The sequence below is a fragment of the Microtus oregoni genome, unplaced genomic scaffold (assembly GCF_018167655.1).
Source record: "Microtus oregoni isolate MIOR12 unplaced genomic scaffold, Mior012 000017F_ref0000208, whole genome shotgun sequence".
Taxonomy (NCBI): domain Eukaryota; kingdom Metazoa; phylum Chordata; class Mammalia; order Rodentia; family Cricetidae; genus Microtus; species Microtus oregoni.
The window spans coordinates 6,081,925-6,103,337 of record NW_024543076.1 but is presented as its reverse complement, the minus strand read 5'-3'; the positions used below and the strand labels follow the sequence as shown (position 1 = coordinate 6,103,337).

The window sequence follows — 21,413 nt, the reverse complement described above, 5'->3', positions numbered from 1 at the left end:
CCCCAGATTGTTCAACTCCTCTGAGCCTGCTTGTCCTTATGGTCATAGTGGCAGGCACACTTTACACTTTGACGGTGTGGTCCTGACTCCTTTTCCACATCGGTGACTCCTAGAGCCTTGGTTACCTTTTGGCCAGGTTCTTTATGACCCTCAACCTGCCTCATTTTCAGCCACTCCTTAGGCCTAGGAGGTTAAGACCAAAGATACCTAACTAGCAGGTTACAAAATGAACCCAGTCAGCTAGAATTCAGAGTTGGTTCTAGAGAAAGAGACAGGCTGGAATCCTACCTGGTCCCCCTGCGACAACCCTCATGCACCCTTGGAAAGTAACCTTCAGACCCTCCCCCTCCATCTCTGCCATCTGTCCATGCTTTTCTCCTAAATCCTCTGCCTCGGTGCCAGTTCACTGACCACCACCTGGGAACGAGAACCAGGACACAGGCAGGCAGGCAGGTAGGCAGGCAGAGTGGTAGAGAGGGTAGAGCCAGAGGGAGGGTTAGAGTATGGAAAGGGACACCTCTGCTCCCTACTCCTTCTGGGTCCTAGTCAGTCAGGCTGGAAGGGGAAGATATTCAGGACAGGCACACATGCATCCTCCCCAGCATGTACACGCGCGCGCGCGCGCACACACACACACACACACACACACACACACACACTTTCAGGCCCCCACAGGGGGAGGGGAGACTTCTTCATCAAAGTCGCCTCCATCAGCCCGATGAGTTACTGTAAGGGCCGGGCCCTGGGCCAACGGGGCTGCAGCCACAGGAGACGGGTGCTGCAGCGAGCTAGTGAGCAAGCTAGTGCTGCAGAGTGGGGGTGGGGTACCAAGACAGACACGGCAGGGTCTGGGCACACAGAAATGGGAAAGCCTTGGGTAGGGGAACAGGCATGGTGAGACAGAGTGCTGAGCAGATACTTCAACAGACAAGGAACGGAGGCTGGCATGGAAGAAGAGATAGAGGGAGGAAGACAGGGCACACTGGGAACTGCAGATACTCCAGGGCAAAGGGGAAGACAGGCGCAAAGGCTCTCTCTGCCCACCCTGGATCATCTGGAGGAGCCTGCGTCACTCCTGGAGCTGGTCAATGCAGCAGCCAGGACAGGTTCTTTCTCCGCTTGGAAGGATTCCCACTGGGGATCTGGAAGCCTAGCCTCTAGGAAACGGGTGAAATAAACCCTCATCCCTCTGCTCCAGCGGATACAAAACAACAAAAGGACTCAGGAAAGTTCGGCTCCCACCTCTCCCCAAAGTCCCAGGAAGGCCCACTCTCCAAATGGGGAGACTGCAGCCAGAGGCATCCAGAACCCAACACCACCTGCTCTTTCCCAGGAATTTTCCAAGTCCATACTCCGTGAGTCTAGGATCGATGTAGATGATAAATGTCATACAATCCCAGGGAAGGAAGGATGCTGGCCTAGGCTCCCTTATGGATCACTTGAAGATGTCAGCCCCAGAAAAAGATGGACAGAGTGTTCTAACAGAAAGAACAGGTTCCCAGCACTTCTTCTCACATGGAACCCCAGGGTCATCATTATTTATACATACAAGTGACATATAAGACAAATCCCAGGGCCCAATTTAGTGTCACTGCCCCAGTGGGGACACAAGATACTATCACACAGTGAAAATAAATCTGTGAAAATGATACAATTGCAATGTGAAATGATACATTGTAAAATGCACTGTTCAAAATGACACACAAGGATGCTGACAGTCATCACAGTAACAATGTTGCAGTAAGTGACAATCACAAGAATACCAACAATGCACTAACACCTGCTAAGATGGACACAGTCACACAGAGTAGCACATGGTGACACAGAGATGTTGACAGACTCAGTGACATACGGAATGATACCAGTTCACAGAAATATTAGCGCTCATGGAGGCTGACAGTCACCATTAGTAATACTGCCAGACACAGTGACAAGCTCCACCCTGGGGATCTCAATTACCCAGTTTTGGAGTCTGGCTTAGGATCCAGGACCCTAAGACCACTCTTACCAGCTCCAGCAATGTCCCAGTTGTCCTATGACCCCACCTCACTTGTTACCTACCTAAAGGTACAATCTTGTGGAGGTCCTTTGGAAAGCCCCTATTATGCCTGTAGAGCAACAGCCAGAACTTTGGGGAATCTCTGCCAAAAACAGGTTGGGGTGGGGGTTAGGAACACCGCTGACTGGGTCTCAGCCTCAGTTTTAAGTGCTGATCTGCAGTAGCGTGTCCTGAGCTTTGGGTGGAGGCTGGCAGGAGAGTCAGGAATGTTCATTCTGGCCTTGACAGAGAAGAAGGGCGGTCTCCTGCAGTGACCTCAAAGCAAGGTTACCAATCCATCTCCAAGTTGGGTAATTGAGATTCAGTGGTCACTGGCCAGGACTCCTTTCAGTGCCCAGTCCAGGGCTGAAGGACTCTCTCACAGCCTCCTGTCCCCTTCGACAACTCCAGACTCCAAACTCCCACAACATGAGCAGGAAGGGTACACTGGTTCTCCATTTCTGCCTCATCTTCTCACAACAGCCCTAAAAGTCCTATGTATACGCATGAGTCAAACACACACGGGACACTGATTCAAACGCCTGGGAGTCAGTAAGCCTCCGACCTGTGGAGACATTGGGGTGGGGCAAGGAAGAGAGTGGACACAGGGACAGGGATAGGGTGAGCAGGGAAAAAACGAGCCCTGTCCTGGACAAGAGGGAGCTTGGGAGAGACAGGGCAGGAAGCTCTGGGAGGGGGAGGTGGAGTCGGGGCTGGGAGGCCCCAGATCCCACCAGGCCTAGACAACCAGGACAGTGTGGGCGGTGGGGCTGGTGTGGAGGCCTGAATGGTTCAGGGGCTGAGGGAGGGCGGGGGCGGGACTAGGTCAAGGAAGGAGGCCTGGCTCCTGGCAGTTGGTCTGCAGGTCCCCTCACCAGCGAAGGGGAGGGCACCGGTCAGGGGCCAGCTCAACACAGCCTGTCTCCCTCCTGTGTTTCTGACTCTCTTGTCTCTGTCTTTTCCCTTCCTTTTGAATCTAGACCTCTTCTTCCTCTCATCTCTTAGGGCTTATCACCTCAAAGGACCCAGGACCCAGAAGCTGTGACTGAAGTTGGAATTCAAGCCTTGTTCTCCTTCTGGGCTGCCACACCCCCTCCCACTATGGAGCAAGTGTCAGTACTGGGGAGGGGGAGATGCCACACCATTACACGTGCCCTCCTCCTTAGAAGGGGCAGGACAAGCTGAACACCAGTGCGGGGGGGGGGGGGGTGGTTGGGCAGGAAGGAGGCAGGGGGAGCAATCCCCCAGCCCCAGCCGCTGGCTGAGGTAGCAAAGGAGGCAGCCCAATGTGAGTGAGTTGGGGGGTGGGTATCCGTACCTGCTGTTGTGACCTCCACAGCCGGAGATGAGGGCCTGTGGGGGGGGGGGGGACGACGACACACAGATTCCGATGGATTTTGGCAGCAGCCTGGACTCTAAGTGCTCCCCCCCCCCAGCCTTTTGTACCGTGGGGACCCTGAGTTCAGCATGTGCGTGCCCTGCTAGCTGCACGTGTGTGCAGGCGTGTTGGGGGAGCCTGGGGCCCTCACATGATGAGCCTGGCTGAGCAGCTGGAGATGTCTTGGGAAGATGGGAATCCAACCGCCAGCCTGTGCCCAGGTGCAGAGGTCCACTTGGAGCCCTGGGAGCTGTGCTCAAACGGCCCTCTAGGTGCAGAGGATCTGAGCTTTTTCCTTCAGAAGTCAATGGCTCCAGTCCCTGCCTCTCACATGGAGAGCAGCACAGGGCAGGTGAATTCATGTTTTTTAGGGCACATACTCTGGACAGCTTCATTGAGCCTGAGGCACAGGTGACAAACTCCCTATTCCGCAAGCCCAGTCCAGTCTATGGATCACAGAAGAATCAGGGGGACCCCTCCACCTAGGAAAGGCCCACGGTTGGGTGAAGGGTTGTGAGGGGTGGGTGTTGCTCCTTCGGAGAGACAGTAGCAGTAGGAGGTCAGATGGCCAGAACGCCAAGATCCCTGGGGGATGGGCAAAGCAGGAGGGAGGAGGGAAGACTCTGTAGCCAGGGCAGGAGGAAGGAAAGGGTCTGCAAGTGTGGCAGCAGGAAAGAGACCGCAGGCAGTGCCCTCCATGGAGGCGGGATGAACAAAACAGCGCTTCAGACTTGGGACCGAATTCACAGACCTGTTTGCTTCAGCATCTCTACCATCCCCCACCCTCACCCCTGCCAGATCACTGTCATAGTACAAACACACACGAGCATGGTGGCACACACCTTTAATCCCAGCACTGGGGAAGCAGAGGCAGGTAGATCTCCACTGAGTTAGAAGCCAGCCTGGTCTGCATAGTAAGTTCCAGAACAGCCAGGACTAGGTAGAGAGACCCTATAACAAAACAAAAAACAAAACCACCACCACCACAACAAAACCCACTCCCCCTCAGAAAAGAAGTCCCTGCATGCATCTCACACACATGCAGACACACACACACGCGCGCACACACACACACACACGCACGCATGCACGCACACCCAGCAGGGCATGTGAAGCAGGAATTTTTAACAGGAAGAACTGAGGATAGTGTTTTTGGCAGAGCCAGAGTTGGTGGAGGGAGAAGTTTCTTTTTCCTTACGGAACAATGTTCTGTTTTCTCTGCCCCCTTTGCACGCACGTGTACCATGCATGCTCTTTCTGAGGAACCTTCTGGTCTGCTGGGTAAGAGCAAGCCACCCTCCCTCCCCCTCCCTACTCCTCACAATCTGTTCCTGATGGTAAACACAGGCATGAATACACACACCCACATGTTCACACACACCAGCAGCGCAGGGTGACACAGGACCCACTGTTCACCTCATCCCAAGACAAAACACATGCTAGAGGGCTCTCAAAGTCACCTCCAGAGCTTCCCAAGGCCCCATCTCCACATACACACAGCCAGCACCCTGCAGACAATCCCAGGAGACACACACACACACACACACACACACACACACACACACAAACATTCAGTCTGTTATCACAACTGCATATCATGGCCTCCCTGTGGACACCCACTGCCACAGCTTCATACACTGGTCCTCTCTCTCTCTCTCTCTCTCTTTCTCTCTCTCTCTCTCTCTCTCTCTCACACACACACACACACACACACACACTAAAGTCACAGTTGCACACAGAGACTCCCTCACAGAGAACACTCTCCTTTCACACATGGATGCCATCACACTCAGAGCTGCCAACCTTCCGTGCAGACGCCACCCTTACCTCCAGAAACACAGAGCTCCCTGGTCACCCCCAGCCTGCTGTCCTCACAATGGGAAACACACAGATGCTCACAGGCAAACACACACACTGGATCCTGGAGGTGCTTGGGCGAAGAAGAGAAAGCAAAGCTGCTGAAGTCAGGACGGCGAAAAGGGAGGAGAGGGTTCCCTTCTTTAAAAAGGTAAAGGCCAAGAGTTATTTCCCAGCCAGCTCCTCTTCCTCCAGCCCAGCTCTCCACAGCATTCTGGGATGGAGGGAGAACCAGGAAGGCTTCCTGTGCCTCAGGCCCTCCTGCCTCCAGGACTTCTCCAGGCTAAGAGCGACAGGTCTCCCTCTAAGGATCCATCCCTTCCCCTGTCCGTCCGCACATGGTGCTCCCTACCTGTCCCTGTCGCTGTCCCTGTCGCTAATGCATCCAATGAGCTGGCCTCCGTGAGAGGAGGAGAGGGGGAAGAAAATGAAAATGTCTTTACCTAAACAATCACACCCAAGCCCTCTTCTGACTGTCTGGAAGCCCAAAGTGAGGTGGAGACAGGTGCTCAGCAGAAACCTGGGTGCTCGCCCAACCAACCACTGAGAACAAGAGTCCTAAAGTGTTCTTGGGCACAGGAGTTCCACCCTCAACTCCTATCACCAGAGCTGACACCAGGTCTTAAGTCACAGTCCGGGCAGAATGGAATCCAGGCTGAGCTGGCCAGTCCCCAACCTGGAACAAGCCGGGATGCTGCTGACATTCCTAGCACTTGCCACTCTAGCTGTGGACAAGCCTGCAATGGTCCCTAGCTAGGCATGAGAGCAGACACCAGGACAATACAATACCGGAAGGAAACCAACGAGGCAGGGCAATCCCACAAAGGCCAGGTGATCACCAATTGAGGAAAGCAGAAGGAACGAGGCACAAAAGAAATCAGGCAGTGGGGTATAAGGGAATCACGGGACAGGGCGCCCAAGAACGTAGGCACTGGGGTCAAATGAAGACAGGTACTAGGGACTTCACCGAGCTAGGAGGTGTGGACAAATGAGGCCAGGCACTGGGGACTAACAGTGAGCTGGGAGGTGTGGACGAATGAAGCCAGGCTTCGGGGATCAAATGAAACTAGGCAAGAGGCCCACAGGATGTGAGAGAAGAGAGATATCAGGAACTCATCCCCTGTCTAGATGTCACCCCCACTGCCTAGGCCTCCCTCTCGGTAGCCCCCTCCCCCAGGCCGATGGATGCAGCCAGAGCCCCCTCCCCTCTCAGAGGCCTGGTCTGCCTGCAGCCAATGGGCCCCGGCCCCATCCCTGAGACCTCAGGAAGTCCCAGTCCCTCCCACCGGCTGCTGAGGCAGGGGGGCTGGGGAGAAGGCGCAGAGAAGAGAGACAGCTTGGCAGGGGGAGCGCCGAGCAGCCGCGGGGGGCGGGGGCCGAGGAAGGAGCGGGAAGCGCCGCGGCGGGCTGGCGGGCTGGCGCGGGCGGGGGCGTCTTCGCCGCAGCGGGGCGGCGGGGTGACAAGTTCTCGGCCCCGCGGCCGCGCGCACTGACCTGGGTCCCCGCGCAGGCGCCCGGCCGGTGCTCGGCGCTCCGTGGGTCCGCCCGACAGCCCGCGGGCATCGGTCCCCAGGGCTTCCCCACCCCCGAGGGGCCGGGCAGGAACGCCACGGCCGCGCCGGAGCCAGCGGGCGAGCGAGAGGGCGAGCGGGGCGGCCAGCGGGCCGGGAGGGGGAGGCAGCGCGCCGGGAGCCGAGCGAGCGAGCCGAGGCAGCAAGTGAGGGACGGCATGCAGTGAGGTCATCCTTTGAATCTAATTGTCTGAGTCAGGAGGAGATGTGGCACTTGATGCTGGGGGAGGGGTGGGGACCCTCGGCACAGCCGGGGGTGGCGGGTCCCGCTCCCCCCAATCGCGGCGTGGATGTGGGGGCTCGGGGCTGACCCCTGCTGCCCGGGTATTAGCTAGCCGGGAGGCGCGCGACTCATCCCAGCTCAGGGCCACCTTCCTATTCTCTTGGGAGTGATGGGGAACTGCCGAAGCCCGGGTTATCTGCATTTTTTAGGAAATGGCAGACATCCCCAATTCCCAGCCATAATTTTGCCCTCGAAGCAAAGGGGAGAGAGACTTCAGCCTTCAGCCTGCTTTCCACTGTGCACTTCAGGAAACTGGGCCTGGGACTGTTCTCCCAAGTTAACTACCTGCACTGGGAATCTGATGGAGTGGAGAAATTGAGCCCTATTGACTGCTTTGCACTCTGGAAGGACAGTGCAAAGGCCACCGGACTTCCACTCCAATGACCCCCCCTCCCCACACACACACACACTTCTTGCTCTACTTGCCCAAGCCTCATTCAGGAGGGCCAAGCTCCTGGGGTACCAGAAAGCTACCTAAAGGACTCAGCTACTCACATAGTAGTGGGCCAAGACAGCAACTAGGCCTTGGGCCGGTCAGGCTCGCACACCCACGCATGTACACGGGAGCACATGAACACATTTGCACACACTGGCACGGGGATGGACCAGGCAGCCGGGGATGCTCACCAAGGGCCACATGCCCCTCCCCTCGCCCCCGTGGGGGAGGGGTGATAAATATTTAAGGGGCTTTTAGCTTAGAAGGGGCTGAAGTCGGGGGAGGGAGGGGGATCCACGCTGCCTGATTAATGGGGTTACGGGCTTGGATCAATCTGTCCGCCTGCCGCTCCCTCCTTCCCCCCTCCTCCCTCCCTCCGCCTAATGCGCTTTATCAGGAGACGTTTTTCTGACTTGGCAGCGTCGGGCGTTTTAAATAGACCCATTTAGAGCTCGGGTTGGGGGAGAAGAAGGGGGGGTGGAGTGAGACAGAGATTGAGACGGGCAGGGAGACAGAGACAAATAGGGGGAGAGACGCCCGGAAGAGAGAGACAGGGAGGAGAGAGAGGAGTAGATGCAGAGGACTGAGAGGGGAGAAGACTAAGGGTAAGACTCCTGTGGAGGCCGAGATGGAGAGAGGTGATGGGAGGCCATAGCAAAGGTGGGGGATGCCGAGCAGAAACAAACACAAAAAGACAGAGAGGAAAGCAGACACCAGCAGCAGCGGAGACCCAGGGAGAGGCTCTCTGCAAGGGCTGAGTGCTAGCCTGGGAGACAGCACATATCTTTTATTTCCAAAAACAGTTTTTCATCCACTTTGTTAAATTAGAAAACTGTTTTTAAAGCGGGGCTGGAGGTGCTGCTGGGGGAGGGAGGACGGAATTGCCAAGCCCTCCCTCCTCAGCCTCCTCAGCCCCACAGAAGCTGCTGCAGCCTGAGCCCCTGGGGTGTCTCCAGCTCCCCTGCTCTCTGCGATCCTCCGAGATCCCCAGGGACAGGGTCAGGGCATCTGAGCTACTGTTCACTGGCAGGAAGTCCTTCCTGCTGTCTGGCCTCAGTCCCTCTTGCTGCAGGGAGCTCATTTTTTTCTCCTGAGCACCACCATCTCCTCCTCAAGGCTGTCTCCTAGCTTCCTACAGGGCTCCCAATCGGGAGGGGTATGAATTATGTCCTCTGATGGTCCAGCAGTCTGTTGTCCTCACAGGACATCAGATTCCCGGGTACACCCAAAACATCACCTATTATTCTGCAAGTCCATTTCCTAGCCCCTCCCGATAAGAGCTGCTAACACAGGCCTCACCCACTTCCTTGGCTCCTAACACTACAGCCATCGTCCTTCCTCTTCTGGGCCCCCGAACCACCTAAGTTCCCTGTAAGGCCATGTGCCATTCTGAACTGCAGTGTGATCAAATGTCCCGCCACATTGGGATACCCCACTTAAGAATATCCTTCACATGAACTCCTGGTTTTGAAGGGTTGGTGTCCGCTCCCCCCCCCCCTCCCCGGCAAGCAACCCCCCCCCCCCGGGCAACCTACCTCCCCCCCCCCCAGCGCCCCAAGCCGGGAAAATGGCCAGTCTGTTTGGGAACTGAGATGAAAAGCCTAACCGGCCTTTGTGGGCTTCTGGCCTTTGTAGGCCTTTGGCGGGTTTTGGACAATAGGCCCTTCCGTTCCGCTTCAGTGCCTCAATTCCTCAGATGCCCCCACCCCGGGGCTGCCAATCCAGGGGCCTTGCCTGGCTTGAATAAGAGGCAAGGGGAGTCAGGTTCAGAAGATTTGGGGCCTTCCCACCTGCTGGTCCACCTCCTCCTAGGTCAGCTGCTCCCTGAGGGCCAGGGAGATGGTTGAGGGGGGAGAAGGATGTGGAAGACACGAAGACAGCGACAAGCGGTCCTAAATCCGGCCTTCGGTTCCCCTGGCGCAGAAGTGTATTCTGACCTGGTGGTGCCCTTTCCTTCTCGGGGTCTAAACCAGGGGCGTGAAGGGCCTCCAGCCCCGCCTGGGCTCTCAGCACCTACCTCTCCAACACCAGTTGTACTGCAGGCACATCAATATTACCCTCCTCTCCAGACCAAACTCTTCCCGGGACTTCCAACACCAAGAGGACAAAGTGGTGTGGCGGGTCTCTAGAAGGGCAAAGGACACAGGTCAGGTCTCATGTAGCTCCTTCCATCCTCACAGGCCCACTGAAGGGGAGACTGGCCATCTCGGGGTTCTTATCTGGGAAAGGGAAGCAGGGTTTCCTTGGAGCATTGTTTTAGTGATTCAGCACAAAAACGTAACTGTAGGACTTGGGGTGTCTGCTGAAACAAGAGCCTGAGCCATTGCCAGTGGATGAGCTGGGGCTACAGCTCTGTGAGAGTGTGCACCTAGCGTGGGTTTCCCAGCACTGCCCGTCCCTGCAAGCTAGCTGTTATTATCATATATGAAGAAGCAGATATGCCTGGAAGAGAAGAAAACAGTATAGCGTTCCTCTACCGTTTCCTCGCTGACTTCAGTTCTAAACCACAGGGACAAACAAAGGGCACAAGACAGGCCTGACACCACTCACAGATACATACCACAAATTCCCACACAAGCAGGGCTCAGACGGAAGGACCTCCCCGCCACACGCGCCTGTGCAGATACACACGCACGCTTACACACACACACACACACACACACACACACACCGAGCACTGTGGCATCATTCTGATACCCTCCCCATCCCCACTACAATTTGCTGAGCATCTACCAAGTGCCAGGAAAGGCTACGCTCATCTGCACTATCCCCTCTTGGTGATCTCTCAAGAGCTAGGTGTCTTGCCACTTGACAGCTAAAAAGTAACCTGGTGTTCAAAGATGTTAAATAATTTGGACAAGACTGTGGAGCTGATCACTCCTGGAGCCTAGGGTGGAGTCAGTACCCCCTTTTGAAGCCTTATTTCTACCAGCTTGCCTCTGTGGCTCCCACCCATTTACACAGTGCCTTTCCAGAGCTACACACAGCTAGGATTAGTTCTTCATGCCTGCAGTGCCGGGGAACCCGTGCTAGGACGCACGCTCACCGAGTTACACCCGTGGCCCGCCAGCTAGGAACTGCTCAGGGGCTTGGCACGGAAGACTTTATATTAAGTCCTTAACTGACTTCTGCCTTCTTGTTTTTCAGAGAGGCTCTTACTATACGGACCAGGCTTGTCTAAAATTCAAGACAGCTTCCTGCCTCTGCCCCCCAAAAGTGTGTGCCACTACACCCAGATTAACTTACAGATATTCTTCCTTTTTATAAATTTTTGGTGTTTTTTTTTTCTTGAGACAGGGTTTCTCTATGTAGCCTTAGCTGTCCTGGAACTCACTCTGTAGACCAGGCTGGCCTCGAACTCACAGAGATCTGACCGCCTCTGCCTCCCGAGAGCTGGGATTAACGGCGTGCACCACTGGCCTGCATCTTCCTTTACTTTTGTAGAGCTGTCTGCTTTATTGTTTCATGTGTCTGAGTATTCTGCCCGCATTTGTGCACACCATGTGATTGTGCATACTCCTGGAGCTCGGGAGATTCCCTTGGGACTGGAGTTCCAGAGCCACATGAGCCGCATGCGGGTCCTGGGTCTTTTGTGGGAGCAGCAATGCTTTTAATAACCACTGAGTCCTGTCTCCAGCCCTTAACTTGTGTCATCTGTGTGCATGCTAGGTGTGTATATGTATGTGTATCACATGCATGCAGGAGGCTGCAGAAATCAGTAGAGGCATCAGACTCCCTTAACGGAAGTCACAAGCCATGTGGATGCTGGGACCTGAACCCGGATCCTCTGCAAGAGCAGGAAGGAGCTCTTCAAGCCTGAGTCATCTCACAAGCCCCTTAAGTTACATTTTTGTGCTGAATCATCAAAACAGCATTCGGCGACAACCTTATTTCTATTCTGTCGTGTCGTGAGAACCCTGAGACTGCAAATGCAGTTTGTCCCAAATCACACAACTGGCCACTGGCAAGGGCCCTGGGAGTTCAGGGTTGTCGAAAAGCTTCCATGAAATCTAGCCACTCAATAGACCCCTCGCCTTCTACAAGTTCCCAGGAGATATCCAGGGTCTGACTGCTCCCTCAACAGGTCCCAGAATAAATCTGCCGGTATGATTAGGGGCCTACATGCACGCTCATGAGGAAAGGGACTCTGTCATGGAATCCTGCCCAGAAACCAGAAACATCACTAACCAGAAAAGGCCAGTAACTAAAACAGTGTGTTAGAGAGACAGGCTGGCTGGTGGTGACAGATACCAACACACCAAGGCCCAAAGAGAGGGAGATGGAAGACAGGCAGACATCAAGTAGAAGAACGACAGGTAGCTTGACAGAGACAATAGCACAGAGGGGACAGGCTAACACGAAAACAAAGACTGATACGCACTGATATACAGACACAGACAAATATAGAGCCATCTGACCTTCACTACAAAAAAAAAAAAAGCCAGCTAGGCTCAAGCTGCCTGTGTGTGGCATGTATGTGCGAGTGTGCGTGTTGGGAGAAGCATGCAGTATCGCAACGCACATTACACCAGCTGCTTCCAGCAATTTCATCTGATTAATAATAAATGCCCTGTAATTACAGCTACTCCCCCAGCCCTTCTTCCTGTTTTTTGTCAGCTGCCGCCAGGCCAGCCCCCTCCCTCCCCACCGCGGACCCCTGACCCTCTCCAGCCTCACCTGCAGCTTTCGAGGAGACTGAGAATGTGAGCTGACAGGCCAGATTCCCGCTCTGCAGGGGGCCACCCATCTCTCTAACTTGGCCGAGTGCCCTCAGGTGCCAAGGCAGACGTCATCCCACTCAGTCTCACGCGCACCTCCCCCACACCTGTGTTAGAACCCTGACGCTGATGTGGCCAAGGGGCCCAGGCTGAGATGCAGGCAGGTGAATTCTCACGCCTACCATAGGCATAGGTTTAGAGACAGGCGGCACCACCCACACTTGGTCTCAAAGGAAAGGGGCACCAGGACAAGGGACCTCCAAACCCTACTCCGGCGCTCCGACCACTTGTATACCCTCCAGCTTTGGATGCTGGGTGGTTCTGGCTCCCCACTCCTCAGTGCCTCCCTATGCCCCCCCCACCCAGTGTACCTCCTTACAGGCCTCCCACCCTAAAGCTCCAAAGCATGTCTATCAGAATCAGCTGCGGGTCTGTGCTGATCTGTTTCTAATCGCTGGGGCCTGGTTCACGCTTGCCCCCCCACCCCAATATTGATTCCATTATTTGGAGAGACATTGACGTCAGGGGCCTGGATGGGTGCCAAAACCGCCTTCTCTCCAGGCCTGGGCCAGGGCCCAGCCCCCCCATCCTGCAATTTCACGGAGGGGCCTGGAAAGGTCACGGGCCAAGGTCACGTGGCATCTGCCTTCTGATACTGGACCCTTGCCTTTTTTGGGGGGACCACCATGCAGAGTAGTTCCTCCTTCTGAGGAGAGAGCCACACAAAGGCCTGAGGTCAGAAGTGAGGTAGAAGTCTACAAAAGGGGGTCTCTGCGTGAAGAGGGCCAGGGATGCGCAGCGCCTCAGAAGAGGGTACTTAGGGAGTCTGTTTACTTACCACACACTTGCTCAGAACTTGAAAAGGTGCCTACTGACAACTTAATGTTTAGTTCTGGGTGCTCTCGGCCTGCTGAGGAGGGAGTCCTGCAGTGTTTATGACCGCCAAGGGCCCTGAACGCTGCCACAGTCTGACTAATTCACACAACTGATTTTATAAACTTTTGCTCTGTACAAATCAAAGGCTCCGTCTCTCCTGCATTTCCCACCCAAGCATGCTCGGTTTCCCCATGCTCACATCCACCTAGCTTTCCCTAGGAGACTCTCACTGTAACATGGGTGTGAGTCTCTCCTTTTCTCTCTTCATCTAAGGTGCAGCCATGCTCACACTGCCCCCCGTAACTCCCAGGATCCAGGAGGACTGAGTACTTCTAAGGTCCAAATGCTGTGTTCTCAGACATTAATAATCAATATGGACAGTCCACCCCGCCTGAAGCAGCTACCAGGCTTCAGAGCCAAGTTTTGGTGACTCGGATCTGGGCTCCATTCTCTGGACCTACAGGGAGTGAGGGGATACATTCGACACTATCCCATCATCAGAAAAATCGCCTAGGTGGGGAGGGGCAGAATGACCTCCAATCAGCGCCTCAGGACCAGGTTACTGTCCTGTTGCTCTCAATCAGACCTAACGAAAGAAATGTCTAATTTCTACCCTCATTCTTAAGCAAAGGGAAGCTTTTCCTATTTCTAACTTGCAAGTCACTCATAGACCCTGTGGACCAAAGAGGGCTGTATAGAGGAGCTGCTGGGCCTCGAACCCCAAACTCTTCTCCCCATAATCAGACCTCAACATGTATTGAGAACCTACTTCCTGCAAATACAGTGCTGCTCACAAGAAGCACCTGGTTAGACGTAAGAGAAAAGATGCTGTTCTCCTACTATATACCCATCTGTATCACAGCAGGTACAGTGCAGAAGCAGCCAGATCCAGAGCCCACCAAGTTCACAGGCAACTCTACCACCTCACTGAGCTATGCACGGCAAGAATTCATAGGGGTTTGGCTGGACGCTGCTCTGGGAGATCTGTCCCACAGGTTCAGGGGCTCTCCAGCCCATCCTCCCCCCCCCCCCCCCCCCCCCCCCCCCGCCACACAGGTCCTGGTAAGTCACCACCACGGTCTAACTTCAGTTGCTTCTGCCATAGCCCCAGCCCCTCCTTTCACCCTTTGGCAGCCAGAGTTCCTGCCTCTGGGGACCCCCAGCCCATACTTAAGGGACTCCCCTTGCCTGTTGCAAAGATAAAGGGGGACAATGACCCCTTGCCCTCCACCCATAGTCCCTTCCCATAGGAAACCAGAGCCTACGTGGGTGTGGTCACCCAGGGGCACGGGAGTTCCCCCACCAGGTAATGGTTCTGGAGGAGGGGTCAGTTCACTTCAGCCTTCTTGCTTTCTGGGACCCCCCCCCCAACCAGGCACACATGGTCCCCCCCACACAACCAATCTGCATTTCAAAGAAAATCCACTCCATATGTTTCCGATTCATTTACACTTCAACTCGCCATGGGGGGGCAGAGTGCAGGACGCCTCGCCTCCGAGCCCCCTCCCCCCATAAGGGAGCTGGAGAGCACGTGTCCAAAGGGGTACATCCTTCAAGGCTGTGGAACAGTTAAAGCCTGACCACCTCAGCCTGATGTGTCCCCTCCAGGGACCACGGCTCTACTGTATAAGCTCCTAGGGGTGGGGGCAGTATGCCTCGGGTGGCCCCACCCACTCGTCTCCACAGTGGGCTTGTGAACTCTGGGATAATTTCTCTAAGGCAGGTAAAGTCCCAGGGCTGGCTGCAACCCAGACTCCCTAGGGCTACTGTTCTTTCAGGGAGCGTGCACGGGTGGCGGGGGAGGGGAAGAGGGGGGGAGAGTTCCTGGGTAAACACTGGAGCCAGGAAACGTACAACCTGGCCCCTGCCCTTCTCCCAGTGAGCAGAGGTAGAAAGAGAAGGACAGGCGGCTCTCCTCTCTTAGCATCACAAATGCAGCACCTGGGAACTTTCCTGGTGCACCCCCCACCCCCCCAGGATGAGTGGGTTGAGGGAGGGATGTCTGGGGAAGACAAGAGCCTCATTTGCCCCCACCTCACCCCGCTCCTTTCCTCCAGGGAAGTGGTGCCCACAACTATTTGAGGAGCATGTACATGGCACATGAAGGAATCTGACGGTTCACTGACCCTCGTACCAACAAACCACTCAGACATCCTGCCGAGGGCTTAGCTGGCTGTGGAAGGCTGCTAGGGAGGCTTGACCAGTCAGCGTTTCTCACCACCGTAACCAAAAGTATGCCCCATCTTCATCCAGTCTTCAGGATGGCTCTGTTTCCGCTGCCTCGGTTGCCCTGATGCAGCACCACAACCCGAAGAAAGACACGAGCACACACGTGACTAAGTCTATGTTCCAAACCGGAACTGTGAACATCGCAATCTTAGTAAGGGTCTGAGTACGAGCCACAGGACAGAAGTATGAGTTTTGTGTAAGCACCCGGCTCTAACGTCAGACTGAGTGAGAACTCTGCAGCCCGAGTGCAGGTTTCTTTTGTTTATTCCTTTGGCTGGTTCTCTGGCAGTGCTGGAGACCCAAGAACTAAGGTCCTGAGGTGTGCTGGACTGTAGGCCCCAGGGGGTCAGAAAGTGAGCACAGAGAGTTCAACTGAGTCCTGGGAGCCCCAGACAGTTCCGTGTTAAACAGAGTGAGCTCTTGGCCCTCGAGGCGGTCGGTCTGGGTGTGAGTCCAAGCTTCCCTTTTTAAGGATGAATGTTAACCCCACGGTGTCTCTGTAGATCCAAGTGTTCCGTCCCTGCGCTACAGTCTACTCGATCTACAGGACAGAAAGAGAATCCGTAGTGTGGGCACATGAGTTCTATTATGAATCTGAGTAGGAGCTCTCAGATCCTTCTGTGGGTCTGAGTGTGAGTCAGGATCGCCTGAGCCGGAGGGAAGGAGTCCAAGGCTACCCCCCTTAAGTTCAATGCTTCGAATCCCCATGTGAATCTGAGTGTGAACCAAAGGTCCTCATATGAGCACTGCTGAATCTGAATGTGAGCAGAGATGAAAGTCAGAACGCAAATGCCACAGAGCATGTGGGCCTGACTCGAACCGCAGAGTCCCAAAAGAGTCCTCGAGTTCACAAATGGGCTGTCCCCCCCACCCCGCTACACCCCCTGACAGCCCTCACTGTCCTGGAACTTGCTCTGTAGACCAGGCTGGCCTCGAACTCACAGAGACGCATCTGCCTCTGCTGGGTCCCATGCCTCTAATCTCTGTGAGCCAGAACCTCGGAATAAAAGCGTCAATCTGAAGAAGCTCCAATGGTTTTAGGAGGAGTCAAAGTACTAGTCCTTGAGCCCCAGCGAGCTTCCGTGGGCTTGCTCTAAGTCTCCACGTAAACCTACAAGCTAAAGGGTAGAGATATATATGCAAGTATGAGCCCCACATGAGAGCAGACCCAAATAGGAGAGCAAACCCCAGGAAGGAAATGTAAATCTGAACGTGAACCCTGCTGTCCTGGTGTGATTCTGAATGCAAATCCATGAGTGTAATCCCCCAAGTCTCTGGAAGGAGTTTAAGTGTTCCAGTGTGAATCAGAGTGTGAATTCCAGAACCCCAGGAAGTCTTGAGTGTGAACTTTAAACTCTTACTCTTTGGGTAGACTCAGTCCCAACTGGAGTATCAGTTCTGACAGGGGCTGAACCTTTAGCTCCATCTTAATCCTTCCTAGAGCTGCAGGAACCGACAGAAAGGATTTGTGTGGGCTGTGAGAGTGGAGATAGGGGCAAGACATGAGACTCACCGTTCGGTCACCTCCCAGATCCAAGCTAGCCCTGCATCTCCACGTAATGACAGACACCCTGGTTAGATGCACAAAAATACACCCTATTTTTCACTCCAGAACCCACAACTGATGCACAAACATACTCAGTATTCCCAACTCTTACCACCTCGGTGAATATGGCACACAAATACATCCTGTGACACAGACACAAATATATCACAGGCACAACAACTTGTGTTAAAGACACAGAATACAGACCCACACCCAGTGTTGCCGACAAGATAAGGTGCCAGACACGCTTGCACACACACATACATACATACATGCGGGGGTGAGGGGGGATGAATTCTCAAACAGAGAGACTAGACAGAAAGAAAGAAAATCCTGAATTTTCAACAAGGCGTGAAATAGTCCTGCCCGCCTGAAGCTACTGGAGGGGGAGGGGGCCCGGGGAGCCAGCGAGCTAGACGCTGGAGAAGCTCGGCAGAGAAGAGGAGTCGAGGAGAGCTGTCCGTCTGGTGACCTCCTCGCGGCCCAGCCCCCCACGCACCGGGAGATACACTACTCTGAACAACCTGGGGACACCCAGCCGCACCGGAGAAGGCACACATGGGCAGACTCACAGAAGAGACGCTTGGGGGGTATGCCACAGTCATGGAATCACACAAACCAGAGGACTTACAAAGAGACACACTGAAGGGGACTCACTGCGTGGAGATACATCTAGGCGGACTCATGAGAAAACCACAGCAGGATCATACCGACACACACACACACACAACACACGCGGATTCACACGGAGACCTGGGCACTGGAAGAAGCGCAGCCATCCTTTTACACTCCCGGGCACTTTCAAGTGCAGATTTTTTTTTCTCTCCGAAAAAGAAGCAAGCTTTGCGTGCGTGGGGGGCCACTGAAATCCCCCAGCTCTAGAATTTTCCCAGACCCCGTGCATGCTGCTCAAGGGTGGGAAGAACAGGGACACTAGGACCAACCGCCCCGGCCACCTCCCTCCAGCCGGTTGCCCAGCTTCACCAACACCACCACGCCCAACCCCTGGCACTCCAGGACGTGGGGGGCTGCTGCTCGTGCGCCCCCGCCCCCGAGTTTGCGGGCAAAGTTTCTCGTGAACTTTCCTACCTCCCCCGATCGCGGGGTCCACGCGTGTCCCCTCACTCTCTCTACCCGCGCGCACGAGGTCTGTCCGCCTGAGCGTTCGAGGGTCTAGCCTCGCGCAGACGGCCACGGAACACTCACCGCGCCCTCGAGCCACCCGGGCTCCGCGCCGCGCCCTTCGGCCGCTGCAGGCGGAGAGCGAGGCAGGAGCGCGGAGCGAGCACCGCGGCCGGATCCCACTGCCGAGCCCCGCGCCGCGCCGGCTGGAGCCGCCGCCTCCACTGCCGCCGCCGCCGCCCGCTCTGCACCGGCTCCTCGGCTCTCCGCGGCTTTAACCCCCCCATCCTCCTCCCTCCCTCGCGCGCTCCCTCCCTCCTTCCCTCGCCCATGTGACCGCGGGCGCCCGCTCGGCCGCGCGCGCCCTTGCTCCCCTCCCCCTCTCGCCTTGTCTCCCCGCGCCTCCGCGGCAGCGCGCCACGACCCCCCTCCCCGCCTCGGCCCCCGCGCGCCCCCGCCTTGGCACGTTCCCGCGCCTGGCACGCGCGGCACGCTCGCGGGGGCACGCTCGCCCGCGCAGGCCTGTGAGCCCCCACTCCCACTAGCCCCGCGCAAGCAGGCGTCCTACCCCCCGCTGGCACGCTCGCCCGCACTGGCACGCGTGGCCCCCTCGCCTTCGCCCTTTCTCCAGCGTGCCCTCAGGACGCCTATGGACCCTGTGCTTCACGTGCAGCCCGGGCCGCGGGTCTCGCAAACGCGCGCGCACACACCCACACCCACTCCGCCCGCTCTCCTAGGGCGGCGGGGCGCGCACCCACCCCCGGGATCGCTCAGCACACTCTCAGCTTTGGCCAGGTCTCTCCTGCACACACTCTCGTCCGTTCTGCTCTTTGGTGTCTCGCACCGACGCTCTGGCACACCCGAGATCAACTCCAGGGTCCTTCTAGCATCCCCGAGAGGAGTACGAGGCAGAGCCCCCCAGTGCCCACGAAACCAGCCCTCTCCTCCCCTGTCTTACCACACTCCTTCCTAGTCCCTCGTCTGGGGGTTAGCGGTCTTTACGCTCTCATGACTCGAAATGGACCAGGATGGATGCCCAGGCCCTTGTCATCCCCACTACTCTCGTCCTGCGTCCCCGGGACACCGGGCCTGGAGAGCAGCCTCCGAGAAAGGGGTAGGGAGGCTGTGACTTAACTGCCTGAACTGACAGTTCCAGAGCAGGGTACACCCCTCTGCTAGCTAAGCTGTGCTCTAGCATCTCCGCCCCCCCCCACCCCGCGCGCACCCTGGGGACGGGGGCAGGGTGTTCCCTTCCCTGGACCTAGGCCTCTGTTCTGGCTACAATGTGGGAGATTAAGGTTAGACAACCTGATCAACTTCTGAGGCCACACGAAAGCGCGATAGAAAAGGGAGGCCAGAGGCGGAGAAGCAGAGGTCCACCCCCTTAAATTTTTCAAGTGGCCTTTGACCCATAATCTCTGGGCCTTGCCCCTCTGGGGGAACTATTCCACGGCTGAGGGCGAGGGGAGGGAAAGATCTCACTGTTTCTTCACACTCTTCCCCAGCAGGCTGCCTACAGCGCCCGGGCCCTTTCCCAACAAATGCCTCAGAGACTCTGTTGCAGAGGAAAACCTTCCCGCCACTGCTGGGGCTTTTCGCTTTCACTTCCATGACTCCACCGTGCCGCAGTCTGGACTCAGGAAAGACTTAAACTCAGAGAGGGTGGACCAGGGCTTAAGGACTCACAGCGACGACAACGATGAGCCAAGCTGAGGTCAGAGCATAACCACCGACGACAGCAGATTTTTCTTGACTTCTCTGGGCCCACCTCAGGTCCCCCAGGCTACAGACCCTAGCAAGATAGTGGGCTGAGGGAAGGAGTGCAGGAGGTGCAACGAAACACGGAGCGGTGGAGACGGGGAACACACACAAGAATGTCTTTCTGTGCTGATGGTAGGCCTGGATCAGGTTAGGTCCTGGAGAAGGGGCTAATGCTGATGAACTCATGCGCTGCTATCAGACTCAGGACAGGCAGACAAACGGACACGGAGATCGGCGGGTCCTGAGTGGGCCGACTTGGCTTTTCAGATAATCCTTCTGCAGGTTGAGGGCAGTCAGGAATTACGCCCCGATGACAGACGTCCCCAAACGACACCAGGGCACAGGGAGGCTGCTGTCATCACTGCCGCAGCCACCTGGTGAGGGTCAGGGTTCGCGCCAGACGTCACGAGTCCAGGAATACGACTCAGCGTGGGGGAGGACGAGGAGGGACGCACGTCGGACCCGGGGTGGTAGTAGTGGGGGGACGTTTGTCGGCTGGCAGCTCCTGGAGCGGGACCAGCAACCGCTCTCGCTTCCCCGGGGCCGCAGCGACACCTGGCGGGCAGAGCGGGGCGTGCGTTCTTGGGCTGCGACTGCAGCTGGGCTCTGAGGCCTTGGGGACCTATGGAACAAGGGAGGGTCTACCCCCTTTCCATCTTGTGGTCGACTATCTCAGAACCCACGATCTTTCCTCTGAGCCGGGCCAGCAGAGTACTGGTGGCTTTTCACTACTGCCGTTTCGGATGCCCGGTCTACTCCCTAGCCTCTGTGCTTCCTCAGCTAGGCGCTTAGACCGGCCTTCACCTTTGGTCACCCCCTTCCCAGCTCTCCTGGAAAAAGAGTTAGCCATCCCATCTCCCCGCCAGCCCCTTCTCTTATCTTAAGGTCGACCCCACTCACGGACACCTTCCCTCAAACCCTCAGCCGATTCTCACTGTCCTTCCATTTTCACCATCTGCCTCACCTGTGACAGAGTGGCAGGAAGTCATACCCCCAGACTACAGTCCCCACAATAATGGGGGTAGTGTCCCCAGATCTGTAAGCTTGAGAGGCCTTGGGACACTGGGGAAGTTTTTCTTGACTTCAGGTGTCTTTGCTCTTGTCCCTGTAGGGACTGAACCCAGGGAGGCAGGCAAGTGACCTACCGCTGCGCTCCCCTCACCTCCCTGGGGTGTATGGAGCTCTTGGCTGGGTCTTCAGACCTCAGCCTCCTGGCAGAGCGACCTAAGCAGAATCTCCCACCGCTGGAGTTGCCTGTGTCATCTCAGGCCTTTAGGCAACATTGACACTTTCCCATTTATATTGATCTGTCTCCAGGAAGGAAGGCGACTTCTGTGGTCTCACCTTTCCAAGTGCTTCCACAGAATATCGTTCCTTTTCTAACCAGCTATGCACCAGAAGGTTCCATAGCGAGGCAGCCTCCTGGCTAAGAGCGCCATGCTCACACGGGCTACTTTAAAAGAACCAAACAAGGGGTCACATAAAGTCACACGCCCAGCCTCACAGAACATTCAACCTCACTGTGGTACAGAAGGAGTCACAGGACCCTTGCTTGGGCTAGGAGCCTGAGGTCCTGGAAGAATGGGACTGAACCCATT

General features: G+C 56.1%; 1 protein-coding gene across 7 annotated transcripts in view; it reads right to left on the bottom strand.

Moving 5' to 3' along the window:
* The window catches only part of Cntfr (ciliary neurotrophic factor receptor), a 37,391-nt gene extending 19,061 nt beyond the window's left edge, over positions 1 to 18,330 (bottom strand). For 2 of the 7 annotated variants that reach the window (XM_041667562.1, XM_041667567.1), the window contains exons 1-2: positions 18,022 to 18,330; positions 9,581 to 9,688 (exon numbers count right to left, since the gene is read on the bottom strand). Coding sequence is in view for 2 of the 7 variants with exons in the window: in XM_041667567.1 (XP_041523501.1) it covers positions 9,581 to 9,611 (31 nt within the window). In the remaining 5 variants the exon portion in view is untranslated. Of the gene's footprint in view, positions 1 to 6,767; positions 6,836 to 9,580; positions 9,689 to 18,021 lie in introns of those variants that run through there. The other 5 variants (XM_041667563.1, XM_041667566.1, XM_041667564.1 and 2 more) reach the window with 4 other exon arrangements.
* Between the last annotated feature and the right edge of the window lie 3,083 nt (positions 18,331 to 21,413).